This window comes from Vanessa cardui, chromosome 27 (assembly GCF_905220365.1).
Source record: "Vanessa cardui chromosome 27, ilVanCard2.1, whole genome shotgun sequence".
Classification (NCBI taxonomy): domain Eukaryota; kingdom Metazoa; phylum Arthropoda; class Insecta; order Lepidoptera; family Nymphalidae; genus Vanessa; species Vanessa cardui.
In genome coordinates, this window is record NC_061149.1 from 4,291,129 (window position 1) to 4,304,885 (window position 13,757).

Consider the following 13,757-nt stretch of genomic DNA (forward strand, 5'->3'; position numbering starts at 1 on the left):
TAGTAAGATTTAGATTATATTCTTCAAAATAAAAATAAAAAAAATCGCGCTCGAGAATGCCGGATTTACGTTTTTTTTTTTACAAGTTCGCGACCCTATAACTCGGCGGCGTCAAGGACGTATCGTCAGATTAGTTAAATTTAGTCTTAAAACACTAAAATCAACCCCCAATATCTTAATCTGACGCGCTCGAGTATTTCAGACTATCAATTTTTTTTTACTAATCTGATCGTCTATCCTAGGCGCGCGTCACTACATATAGAGCTAAATACTTTGCAAGGTTGTTCTATTAGGTCTAAGGTATCTCCTATATCTTAAACTGCCACGCTCGAGTATTACCGAAAATTCCCCTATTCGCCTCCCTAACTATAACTACGTATTTATCTCAATCAATATAATCAATATTATTATGGCTATACGCAAGATTATTGTTAATTATGACGCAATGCTCTTAATCTTTTTGTCAATTTCCAATTTAAGTTCTTAGTAATGAATTAAAAGATAAAATTCACATGATAATAAAAACAAACAGAATACATTATCTGTGTACAAAAGGTCTTCGATTTATGACTATTTGCTTGCTCTGTGGAAAAAGTGAAACCTTCGGCGATATTTCCTGAAATATGGAAAGCTGCTAATATAGTACCAATTTATAAAAAAGGCGATAAGCGTAATGTGAAAAACTACCGTCCAATTTCAATATTGAGTACAATTCCAAAACTCTTTGAAAAACTAATCTGTCCACTTATAACTCAATATTTTAAAAATATTCTATCCGAGCAACAGCATGGCTTTAGGCAGAATAGGTCCACAATTAGTAATCTCTTAAACTACGTAACTGATCTTTCCAAGAATGTTGATGATAAAACTCAAATAGATGCTATTTATACTGACTTCAGTAGCGCATTCGATAAGGTAAACCACGCCATATTACTGACAAAATTAGAACATTACGGTATTCATGGTAATCTGTTAGGTTGGGTCAAATCTTACCTAAAAAATCGATCACAGCGTGTTATTACACATGGCTATACTTCTTTTGCATTTGTACCTACATCTGGTGTTCCCCAAGGGTCTCATCTAGGTCCGATACTTTTCCTAGTTTTTATCAATGATATTTCAAAAGATGTTAAATTTAGTAAGTGCTTAATTTTCGCTGATGACCTAAAAATATATCGGCCTATTAAATCACCATCCGATATTACCCTACTTCAAGCAGATATAGATGCTCTCTCTAAATGGTGCGAAATACACAAAATGGATATCAACATAAATAAATGTGTTCATATCAAATTTACTAGAAACAGAAACCCGATTTCATCCAATTACTCAATTTCTAACACTGTTTTAGTTGAGTCTAATACAATTCGTGACCTGGGCGTAATAATGGATAGTAAATTAAACTTTAATTATCACCTAGATACCATTATACTGAAGGCATGGAAGATGTTAGGTTTTTTAAAACGCACTGGCCAGGACTTCAAAAATATACCCACTTTGCTTTGTGTTTACAATTCCCTTGTAAGATCTCACCTCGAATATGCCTCTTCAATTTGGAACCCGTCTTATAAAATTCATGTCGAAAGATTAGAACGTATACAGCGTAATTTTACCCGTTTTTTAGCTTATAAAGATCGCACTTGTCCGTATCGAGCTAACTATAATACGAGACTAGCTCACTTTAAAATTATATCGCTTGAAATGCGCCGTCAAATCACTGATATCTTGACCTTATACAAGCTAATTCACGGAGATATATTTTCACCTGAATTAATCCAGCATATCAACTTAGCAGTTCCTCGTACTATACCTAGACGTCCAATTGAAAAACCCTTTATCACTGCAACATCTAAAACAAATTTGGGTAAATATGCTCCTATTAACAGACTTATGAATTCGTTTAATGACTTGTCATCTAACGGCGATATTGACATCTTTCACAATAATATAAATTATTTTGTTAAACATTCCAAAGATCTCATAGTTCGATCTCAAACCCTATAAGTAATATGTTTAAGTTTTGTTCTTTTTTAAATTTTATAATTAGCTTTTATGATTTGTTTTAGTTATTTTTAATTATTAAATTTATTATATAATTTAGTTTAAAATAAGATTTTATATTTACATAGATTAGTTTGGTTACTAATTTTGAACGTCAATGTTGTTTACACCTATAAAGATGTATCACCTCGAATGTTACCCATATTAAATATTTTATTTTTTTTAAGTGTTTAGTGATAAGTCGATGGTGTAACTTTTTACAATAAATAAATAAATAAATAAATAAATACCATGTATTTACTTTTAATGCCAAACATTAGATCATATTTTTTTGGGTCAAATTAGAAGATAAGTCCCGTTACCGCTTTAAGAAATTGGTGTGGGAATATTTTATACAACTCTTAATATTTATACTAATCTTTTAAAGGTGAATGACATTTTGACAATTTGAAAAGTATAATTTAAGTTAACGAGATGGTACGACGAGTGGGTGAGTGATCGAGCGAGTTATACGAGTATTTAGCAAAACTCACAGTGTGCATATAGATCAGTTTTAAATTAACGAGATGTTTAACAGCTGATCAATAGCTAGGCTTGACATATCTGGAGGCCAATTCTGGTTCTCACTTGTAAATTTATAGCAATAACATCGAAACTTCATCGTTGTCTATTACCAGTTTACATTTTATACCGTTACATTACTTAAACACCAATAGGCTATTTGACTGGTTTATAAAATCAATTTTATATTATTTAGTAGAGGTTAAGGAACCCAGTAAAAGTTGATTTTTTTTATTTCTAGTACATATTTGCCGAAAAATATCATATTAAAAATTCTATATTTAAATAACGCGCGAAAACGCTACTTGGACAATATGGCGCTGCAATGGGGTCGGTGACGTCACTTTGCTGTATTTTAATCTGTGGTGTGGCCAATCAGGACCGTTTTTTGTGTCACGTGACAAACGTTTGAAAAAAATGCATTTTAATTTATTTATTTTTAAATAAATTTAGTATTATTTTCAAATTTCGTTAGTAAATAACCATTTCTAAACTCACAATATACACTGATTACAATAATTCACAATTTATTATTCGCATTGTCAAATAGCCTATTTAGTTTTAGGTTCAGTCGAAATTGCATCGTAAATTAATCACTCACGTTTACCATTAATCAATCAATTGACAATTATTCTTGTTAAGAATTGTTGAACTTGAATCGGAATATTATCGGAATCATTATTACTTATTAGAACTGTTTTCAAGATGAGATGAGACAGTGATGTATCTCGACAACTATCAGGATCTTCTCGTAACTGACTGGCATACATGGCTAGTGGTGGAAGAAGGTGAGCAGGTCAGTGAAACCCAAAAATGTTGAAGGTAAATTCAACTTAGAATTGCGAATAACACGTATGGTAAATTTACACAGAAGCGAGTTGCTGCACTGCATTCACTAGATATACCAATTGGCACGCTAGCTCGCAATATGTAAACCAGACATAATTCATTAAAAACAAGGGTTAGTATTTTGTTTATCTTAATAGTTAGGGAGGCGAGGTAGCTAAATGGCGTAATTCAACGGCGCCGTCGAGACCTATCAAAATCGAAAGATAAAACAATTTCGAAAAGAAAAGCTCGTATGGTAAAAACAATTTTAGCGGTGGGTTTGGCGTGTACGGTTTTTCAAAACTGTTAAAAAAACAGTTACTTGGGCATGCTCGAGCGCGTCAGATATTCATACTACGTATGCCCCAAGTGCCTCTGATAACAACGGTATACTAATCTGCCGGTTTGCGTGGTGGGGCTAGGCATATGAAGTAGTCAAAAATGCACAAAAAAAAAATTTACTCGAGCGCGTCAAATTTTCGGAAGGGGGTGTTAAGTAGGCCCCAAGGAAGCTCCCTTTAAAAAAACTGACGATTTCGGCGTGACGATAAGTTACGATGAATTTTTGAAAATGCAAAAAAAAAAGTTTTTTTGAAATACTCGAGCGCGTCAGATTTTCAAAGGGGAGGTTTATCACGGTATCCTGAGAGCATATTTTCTTAATCTGACAAAAATGTTGGTGGGTTCTCTTAATCTGACCGAAAAAGGTTTTTGGGTTTCTTTTTTTTTCCTTTCTTTCTCCTCGATTAAACGGGGAATTTAAGAATAACAATAAAGCAATAGATACAACCAACGTAAATGTAGATGAAATGTCGTACGAATTGTATTATTTATTGTATAAAAATAGATACAGCGAGTGCGGGGCGGGGCTACAGGGGAGAAAGTTTCCAGCACATTCGAGAAACATACCGTCGGGTCTTTTCTCTCTCTTCAATCGGCGTCATAGTGAGGGCACAAAGGTCTACGGTAGGGGGACCATAAACCTATATATATATATATATATATATATATATATATATATATATATATATATATATAAGGGTATACCGAAAATTCCCTTCTACCGCTCCTTTCCCCACCATCAATATTGTGAAATAAAAGAAAAATACTGGTTCGTTATGCTTACGGTACGTCCAAAAAACAATTTGAGGATCAACAGGCTATTGATCATACATCAAACTGTACATGTTAATAATACTTTTGTATACAGATACGCGTAACTTTTTCCGAGTCCACGAAAATTGTCGAGAAGCTTGAGAAAAAAAAAATTGAGATATAATAAAAGTCACATAATTTAATCATCGTTATTTTATAGCAATTTTTTTAACACCCTCAGTTTTCGAGATATACTCAAAAAACCGGGAGTTTGAGTTATCATGATGCTTCAAGTCAAAAAGTTTTAACTTTGGACAAAAATGTAAAGAGACCTTTTTTGTGTAAAATAAAATTACCTTTTTTGTTTATTTAATCTTTTTTTTTGTAAAATGTATCGTTCGCGACTTATATGCCGCAACGCGTTTTTCGGAAGACGAAATGGCTCCTCCGGACTTCCGGTCATGCGGAAACCGGCAGATTTTGTATTTTTAGTAAGATTTAGATTATATTCTTCAAAATAAAAATAAAAAAAATCGCGCTCGAGAATGCCGGATTTACGTTTTTTTTTTTACAAGTTCGCGACCCTATAACTCGGCGGCGTCAAGGACGTATCGTCAGATTAGTTAAATTTAGTCTTAAAACACTAAAATCAACCCCCAATATCTTAATCTGACGCGCTCGAGTATTTCAGACTATCAATTTTTTTTTACTAATCTGATCGTCTATCCTAGGCGCGCGTCACTACATATAGAGCTAAATACTTTGCAAGGTTGTTCTATTAGGTCTAAGGTATCTCCTATATCTTAAACTGCCACGCTCGAGTATTACCGAAAATTCCCCTATTCGCCTCCCTAACTATAACTACGTATTTATCTCAATCAATATAATCAATATTATTATGGCTATACGCAAGATTATTGTTAATTATGACGCAATGCTCTTAATCTTTTTGTCAATTTCCAATTTAAGTTCTTAGTAATGAATTAAAAGATAAAATTCACATGATAATAAAAACAAACAGAATACATTATCTGTGTACAAAAGGTCTTCGATTTATGACTATTTGCTTGCTCTGTGGAAAAAGTGAAACCTTGGTATTGTTGATTGTCTTGATTTTTGGGTATACTAGCACATTTTTTCCATGGCATTTTTCTATGGGATGTTTATACAACAAATTATAATCAGTCAGGTATGTATTATGTCTGTTTGACCTTTGCAATCTATTATGATTAGCGTTAATATTGTCAAGATTAGATAAAACGACCACCTAAAGCGTAGAGTATCTTATATGCGCTATCTTAAAAGGCTACTTTGACTTAGAGCGTCACTTTCAATGCGGAACACGGAAGTCGTAGTCTTAAGTAGGTTTTATATAAAAGTATATGTATTATACAATATCTTTTTAAAAAAAATTAAGCTACTCTATATTCATTCGCTTAGGTCTACGAGAGAATCCATCTGAACTTATCCACAATTATAAAATGTTATTACTTTGTCAACTTTGTAGTTGACAAACTATCCGTAATTCGCATAAACAAAACATTTCGATATTAAATCCATATATGTAATTCCAATTCAATTTCAAAGCGTCTTGCGAATGAAAAAACGTATATTATATCCTATCAATTAAATACATTTGGGACTATATAACTTAATGTGTATATTAATTAGTTAGTGCAACGTTTTCTTTTTTTATTTTTTAAATATAGAGTTCATTAATAATGTTTGATAAAAAACAAAAAATTTTTTTTTAGATTATAATGGAAGAAATTCTTAGATAAGGTATGTTACAAATATTGAAATAATAAAGCATAGTTTTAATTTCTTTGTATACCCATATTCTTTGACTTTTTTGAAGGTTTATATCGTAAAAAGAATCGCATTTGGATTCCAAAGTCCGGGGGCATCGTACATTACACAGATTAATTATTACGTCAAATACAATTTTATCTATTAGAAATCCATGATAATTTTTTTCTTTAAAATTGTTTATCAACAATTTATATTATCTAAAAGAACTATCTAGGTTGAATTTACATGATCGCAAATACACGTAACGATTTCTTATCGATTTTTTATAATGACATCCATTTTTTTGCTTTTATTATATAATGTACTAGCAATAATTAATAAATATTACATAAACTCATGATACAAACATACTCACGTGGTAATCACGCTACAATATGCTATAAGATTACTGGATAATTTATATACGTTTTTTGTTATAATTAAAAAATATTTGAGTCACTTGTCAGTGTTGTTTGACCACAGATAAAATTTGCACAATGCATCACGTCGTAATCAATGCAACATCGCCCTTAGGATTGGAATTCAGACATCTCTTGGAACTACAGTTAAACTGACTCACTCACCCTTCAAATCGGAACACAGTTCTAAGTATTACTACTCAGCGGAGAATTAATATGAGGGTAATCTGAATGTGTAAACCAATGATGTTCTATTAAACAGATATGTTATTAACGCGCCAAAAGTTAAGACTAGAAAACGTCCTAATTGGGACGTTTGCCAGTTGCCTCTTTTTTTTTATTGTTTTTCAATCTATCCTTTTTACTTTTAACGAAATGTAAAATAAACGGTCCCTGGCGCGACACACTTTTTTCTCTTGTTTAGTATGGGTATAACATATCTGTTTATTAGAATATCATTGGTGTAAACTCTTAACTTATTTTAAATTTATTTATCTCTTACATATTGTCTCGTACAACATATAGTTCAACATTATGCAACACTGCTCACTTCATAAAAATATATGTAATTTTTTCAATATTACTATCTCTCAAAAGTAATTACAATTATTATTTTTATCACATCTTTGTTTATTTCTATTCTATAATTAGTCAGAGAAACTTTATTTTATCAGAAGTTAAGTAAAAATATAATTAATTAAGTACTAAAAAACAAAAGACATTTTTTTGAAAGTCAATTATGTTTCTAGTATGAGGTGCTGATTATTTTGTACATGAATATTCAATTCACTCTTCAGCAAGTTTATCTTCAAATAGTCTAAATTAAAAGCGAGTGAAATTGCCAAGTTACTTCTATTCTAACACTAGCTGTGCACCTGATGGATTAATGTATTCGCTGAGATCTAGATTTCTTAAGACTTTTGAATTTTGAGGGATATTCCTGTCATGTGTTACAAGTGCAGCATTTGAGTAACTAATTTAGTAAGATTAAGTATCAATAAAAAACATAAAAACGGATAATAAACATCAAAAGTGACTTGTCTTGTTGCAAGAACTCCTATTTCTTTTTTTTATGATACATGTATTTAGATGGACAAGCAAATGAGCCACCTATTGGTAAGAGGTCACCAGCGCCCATAGTTGATGGTGCTGCAGGAAATATTAACCATTCTTTATATCACAAATGGACCACCAACCTTGGGAACACATATGTGCCTGTAGTTACAGTGGCTCACTAAGCCTTCAAACAGGAATTATACTACAATATATACTATAATAAGTAAAATATATTTACTTTAACAACAAAAAATCTCTTATTCATTCTGTAAACATCATAAGGAAACATTTGTGTAATTTTTATTGTGATATTTTGCTCGATATATATTTTTTCAATAATAATTTCAATAACTAATCAATTTTGATGTTTAATCTGCATAGCTTACTATGACTGACAATTCATGTTATTGTAATATTTAATCAATGGAAAATATTATGGTTAGATTTATTATTAGCAAGTTATTATTAACTTATAATAATATTGACATGTCTATTCATGATTTTACATTCAATAGCGTTATCTAAACTGTTTGTTCTTTTAAACATAGTTTATAAACATGTGTAATTGTATAATATATAATATATAGTTTAACAACATGTGTAACAATACTGACCTATGGCCTTAATTAGAACTAAGAACCATGTTTTGTTTTAATTTCAATCTAGTTCTAATTAGCAGTAAATATATCATTCAATTAAGAACGAGAAAATCTTTCTGATATATATATATTACTGTCAGAAGAACTCTTTAGTCTCGTACCAGAAATCTACCTTGGCTTGACAACATTGCCACTTATTAATAAAATAAATTACACAATTTTTATATATTTTTTAGCACTCATATAATGTAGCTTTCTGCCAGTGATTACAATTACAATTTTAAATTGATGTAATAATTTTAGTTTATCTCCCTTAAGGATAATCCCCTTAAGGTTAAATAAAAAATACCCCTTCAGGGGTAAAATTTGTTTACATGTACTGGATCTAAAGATATAGATTAATCAATCTACTCCATATATATGAGATATATAGCCTTCTGGCATACTGTCAAATAAATCAACTATTTTATTTTATTATTAAGATGATCCTATAGACAATTACTTCTTTTTAATATAAGATAAAATTTAAGTATGTTGTATATTTTGGTGTGTCTACAACTACTTAAAAAAATAAATAGAAAATATATTATTTCCTTACATCTTCATATTAAGAGCATAATTATTGGGTATTAGATGTATCGTTTCAACCTTAACCCTAGGAATACCAGAGTAATCAACTAATTATCATAATATTATGGTAATTAATCGCTATTTTGGTTTGTTATCTATATGCGGAAAGATAACATTGCTATAATAACAAATAGAATGATCTTGATAATGTCCTTCTTTATGAAATTATGCAATTAATGATACTTTTTCAAAGTTAAAAGGTTAATTGATTAATTTAAAAATTGCTTTCATTAAAATTTTTCAAAAATATAATATAAATACATGCAACTATACTTATACTATGAATTAACTTATATTTTTAAAGGAATTTAACTTTTAAATGAGCTTTATATCAACTAACTAAGTCACATTTTAAAATATTACTCTATTTATGCTAGCCTATATAGAATACATATGAAAACAGTTGCACACCCAAAATATAGCAGTTAGTTTCATATTTTAGTAATCTTATAGTTTTATAACTTTACTACAGAATTTTCTAGAAAAACCTTAAAAATTAATCAGCTGTATCTATGTAAAATAATGTTTAAAATATTAGCTTCTCTATGACGTTTTGTTACAAATATTGCCTGCTAATGTTTAAAGTATACTTAGAGATAAATAAATTTCACCTTGTAGAAATAACAAAGTTTACAAACAGAATGTTATTTATTTTTTTAATTCACTTCTTTAAATTATATATATGATGATTTTTGTTATGCTGGAAATAGATTAATATTCATTATCAAAAAGGAATTGAAAGTACATGTTCTACTTTTTTTATCTTATGGCTTTACACAAAGGTAAACAAGAATTCTGCCCATTTACACGAAAAGTATATTTTCATTTCGTATATTTATTTAAAATATTTATAGATATTGAAATATATTTTTTAATCGAAACTTAAACGTTTACGAAAATTTGCACAGATTTACCGTAATCGCAAGACGTGTTATTTTTTTTTCAACAAAAAGTATTCATAATCAAAAATAAATATAAGTACTTACGCCTCAAGCCCTTAGCTATCGACACTGTAAAATTATTTAACACTGACATTTTAAGCACTTTTTCCAAACGTAAATAATATATAAATATTATTTTTTCACTACTCCGATATACATGTACACGCCTTCACAGCTGTGAATGAACTGTCAATTAGAGGCGTGACCAACAGATAAATTATTTCCATATATATTTAATCAGTTATAATTGATAACAATGTGTTTGATAAACTTTCATAAAACCTAAAATCTTTTGCACGACCTTGTGAAATTTGATAGCGAATTGAATTCCTACAGAATATCTACATTCTACAGATTAGTTAATAGGTAATCATTTTGACTTTGACAGATATCATTCGTTCTTAAAGTCTAAGGCTTTTTGCTATTTTTTTAAACGTAACGCTACACGTATATTACTAATATTTATTGAATTTAAATGTAATAAGGATGTTACAGCTTAATAATACCTTGAAAAGTTTTTAGAAGCAATTGTAATTACAACAAGTGCAGTAAGATATCTTGATTTTCACAATAACATGGACTGAATAATAATAATGGTAAGTACTTCAAAAAAGGATACTTTTAATAGAGATGACATTCAAATTTCGATATTAAATTAAAATATACCCAATATCCCAGTCTATTTTTAAGATTAAATAAAGAAAGAAGACACCACGTCGTATAAAATTGTGAAATAAATTTAAGATTTTAAATTCTTATTATTACTTCCGTTTAGCATTACAAATAAATAATAACAATATTCGCCAACCACGTTTCAGCTTCACCATTGAAAATATCTTGTAACGGACTAGACCGCCTTTGTATTTAATAATCATGCATGATGATGTTAATCGAACAGTCTCTAAAAGTAACATATAAGGATTTTATGATTATAACAGATTAGAAAATCGGTACGATCAGTTGCCGTATCGCAACATACATTACCTGTGAGAATGTAAAATATTTTATGTACTTTCTTACGTAAAGAGGAAAATTATAGTTATTGTGTTTTCCCTTAAGTTGACAAAAAATATAAATGCTGCAAAAATTATTATATCGTGTAATTTTATGCTTATCATAATATTAACGCTTATGATATTGATGATTAATGATTTTATACTCTATCTATAAGTTTCTTTCAAAATGTAAAACGAACATGGCTTATTCATTTTATTACTAAATTTGAACATCAACGATAGCTTGAAACTTATTCTTAAACGTACTTTGACCCCAAATAATTTTACGTCTTTTAAGTGCAATGGTTTAGTGGTTCTAACTGGTGTCCAATGGAAAGGCTACTTTATTTGCGTTTATAATTAATCACGTGATCGGTGATTGGATGTAGATATATGTCAAATGGGATTTCCCCGACAGTGTTTATACAAATGAATGCAATAAAGCTTCCATGAATTGTAAGAACTGTATTATTGCAGCTGAAGGGTGAAAACTGAAACTCCTTTTATTTTTTTTATGAAATACAATAGAATCGAGTAGGAAGCTCACCTCACGGAAAGTGATTGCCACTGCCATTAGTAAAACCTAGGGATGGGTGAACAGGTGCGTTGCTGTGTCTATGGGCAGTGACTTACCATAGTTGGCAATTGCTCTATAAAAAATATCTCTTACTTCTCATCACATCATTTAAATTATGCTCAAGGAAATAAAATATAAGGCTTTAATACTAAAAATTTGGTACAGATTAAAAAAAAAACATCAAATAGTTTCTTACAATATATTAGTTCCATTATAAAACGGCTAATCAACGATACAAGCAATAAATAACAAATTTAACAACGCTAATCATTCGACTTCGCCTTAATCACATGTGAGGATTTAAAAAACTTATTTTTTTATCTGCGACTGTAAATCCTTGGAGTAAAGTTTGTCAATTCAAAAAATGCAGTTTCATGTAACATATTTCACGAATATTATTGTCTTTACATCTTAATAATATGCAGGAATTGGAATCATAATGTATTTATAAAAAAAGTTAAATGTTTATGGTCATTCGTGGACAAATTTAACGAATGTCGTTTTTAAGGCCCCTAACTGCCCTTGTCCAAACAATTCAACAATTAATTCTGCAATTCACAGCGACATACCTACTCTTCAATCTTATATAATTATCACTTATCATTCGATAAATAATATGTTAACTTTTTACAAAATGTGTAGACATCTGACATTTATATGAGATTATTACAGTAAAATGTTTTTAAATAAAATAAATGTTTGAATGAAAGTGTGATAATAATTTAACAAGTTGAAAAATGTATACATTTGTTTTTCTTAAGTTTGCTATATAGCAAAAGTCCTATTTAGTCAAAATTAAATTTAGACAAAATACGTATATTTAAATGGAATTTTATAATATTATATTATAATGGAAATTAATACAGTAAAGACCGATAACTGTTTCAGTTTTAGTGAAACACAGAAACATTAAACTGTTTAAATTGTACATTTAAAAAAGAGCGCGATAAGTGACGTTTCACTATACATTGACATTTCAAATGTCAACTTAACAGATTATTAAAGAAAAATGAAAATACGAACGACTATATATGGAGAGAAAACAAACTGATCGTAATTGATGTCATAAAATATAAACATATAATATTTTACGAAAGACTTAGAAAGTCTGTCAATCAAATTTATCAAACAATCCAAAGCCGTCTCAGCACAATTGTAAAAACTTTTTTTTATTAATTAACAGATAATTTGCATTGTTATTTAAAATATTTTAATGTCTGGCATCGACAAAATGACATTAGCGGTCACCAGTCACTCAATTTTGTTGATAACTAAAATATAAATTGTTAGAAACGTATAAGTAAATTACAATGTAAGTCAAATGCTAAATTAATTTGATTATTTTTAACAATATTTAAAATTATTCAGTGCACAATAAATATATGCGATATAGCGCTATTGCAACATAATCTATCATCTATATATATTAAGTATAGATCAAAGATAAAAAAATGCAATTAGTATGAGTTATTAAAAGTTGAAGCTGCGGCTAGACCTTTGAATATTAAAAAAAAACAAGTATGACCCTAACATAACTTTCGGACAAAAAACGCAAACAATAACTACCTTAACAATAGTGTGATGAAAAGCAGTAACCAATTCTATGTTTATTTTGTTTAAAACGATTCATATAAGGAATGTCTGGTCTAAATATAAATTTATAATCCTTTAAAAAGATCGTATAAAATGCCTTTTTATCCAGTTGACTAGAAAAGGTTTTGAAGTAAACAATTTTATTTAGAAATTAGTTGTTTTAGCAACAAAAAAAAACATTAATACATTGTTATGGAACGGAATTATGCATTTAATGGAAAATATCATAACTGATAATTAAGAATGGGTGTTATATCGTGTTCAAGAAAATACTTACTGTAATAACAATTAAATTTTAATAGGAACAAAAATTTCATTTACATGCAAATATGATTTTAAATTCTCTATGGTGAATTTACACTGGCATATGTTCGTACTGATAAATTGAATTCAACAATGCCAAATGGATCAACTTATGGTGAGTGGCCACCACCGCGAATAAACACAGGCACCACCAACAATAAGTACAATGATGTTATATTAGCCGTTATCAATACAGTAGGCATTAAGAGTATTCGCTTTTTGAATTTATAAAAGTCTTTTATATTTGAAAGTTTTGATATAACTGAACGTAATTATTCCCACGACGATAAATATTTAATTAAAAAAATATATATTAATATTTCTTTAAATAAAATTTAACGTCGGTATTGAAGCACATACTGTTTGAT

The 13,757-nt window shown here is 29.4% G+C and overlaps 1 protein-coding gene across 1 annotated transcript in view; it reads right to left on the reverse strand.

Moving 5' to 3' along the window:
* Positions 1-10,255, reverse strand: part of LOC124541097 (NAD kinase 2, mitochondrial) — a 30,965-nt gene extending 20,710 nt beyond the window's left edge. Inside the window, exon 1 of the mRNA XM_047118925.1 lies at positions 9,967-10,255. Coding sequence (XP_046974881.1) covers positions 9,967-10,015 — 49 coding nt within the window. The 5' untranslated portion in view covers positions 10,016-10,255. The remainder of the gene's footprint in view (positions 1-9,966) is intronic.
* Positions 10,256-13,757: the final 3,502 nt, after the last annotated feature.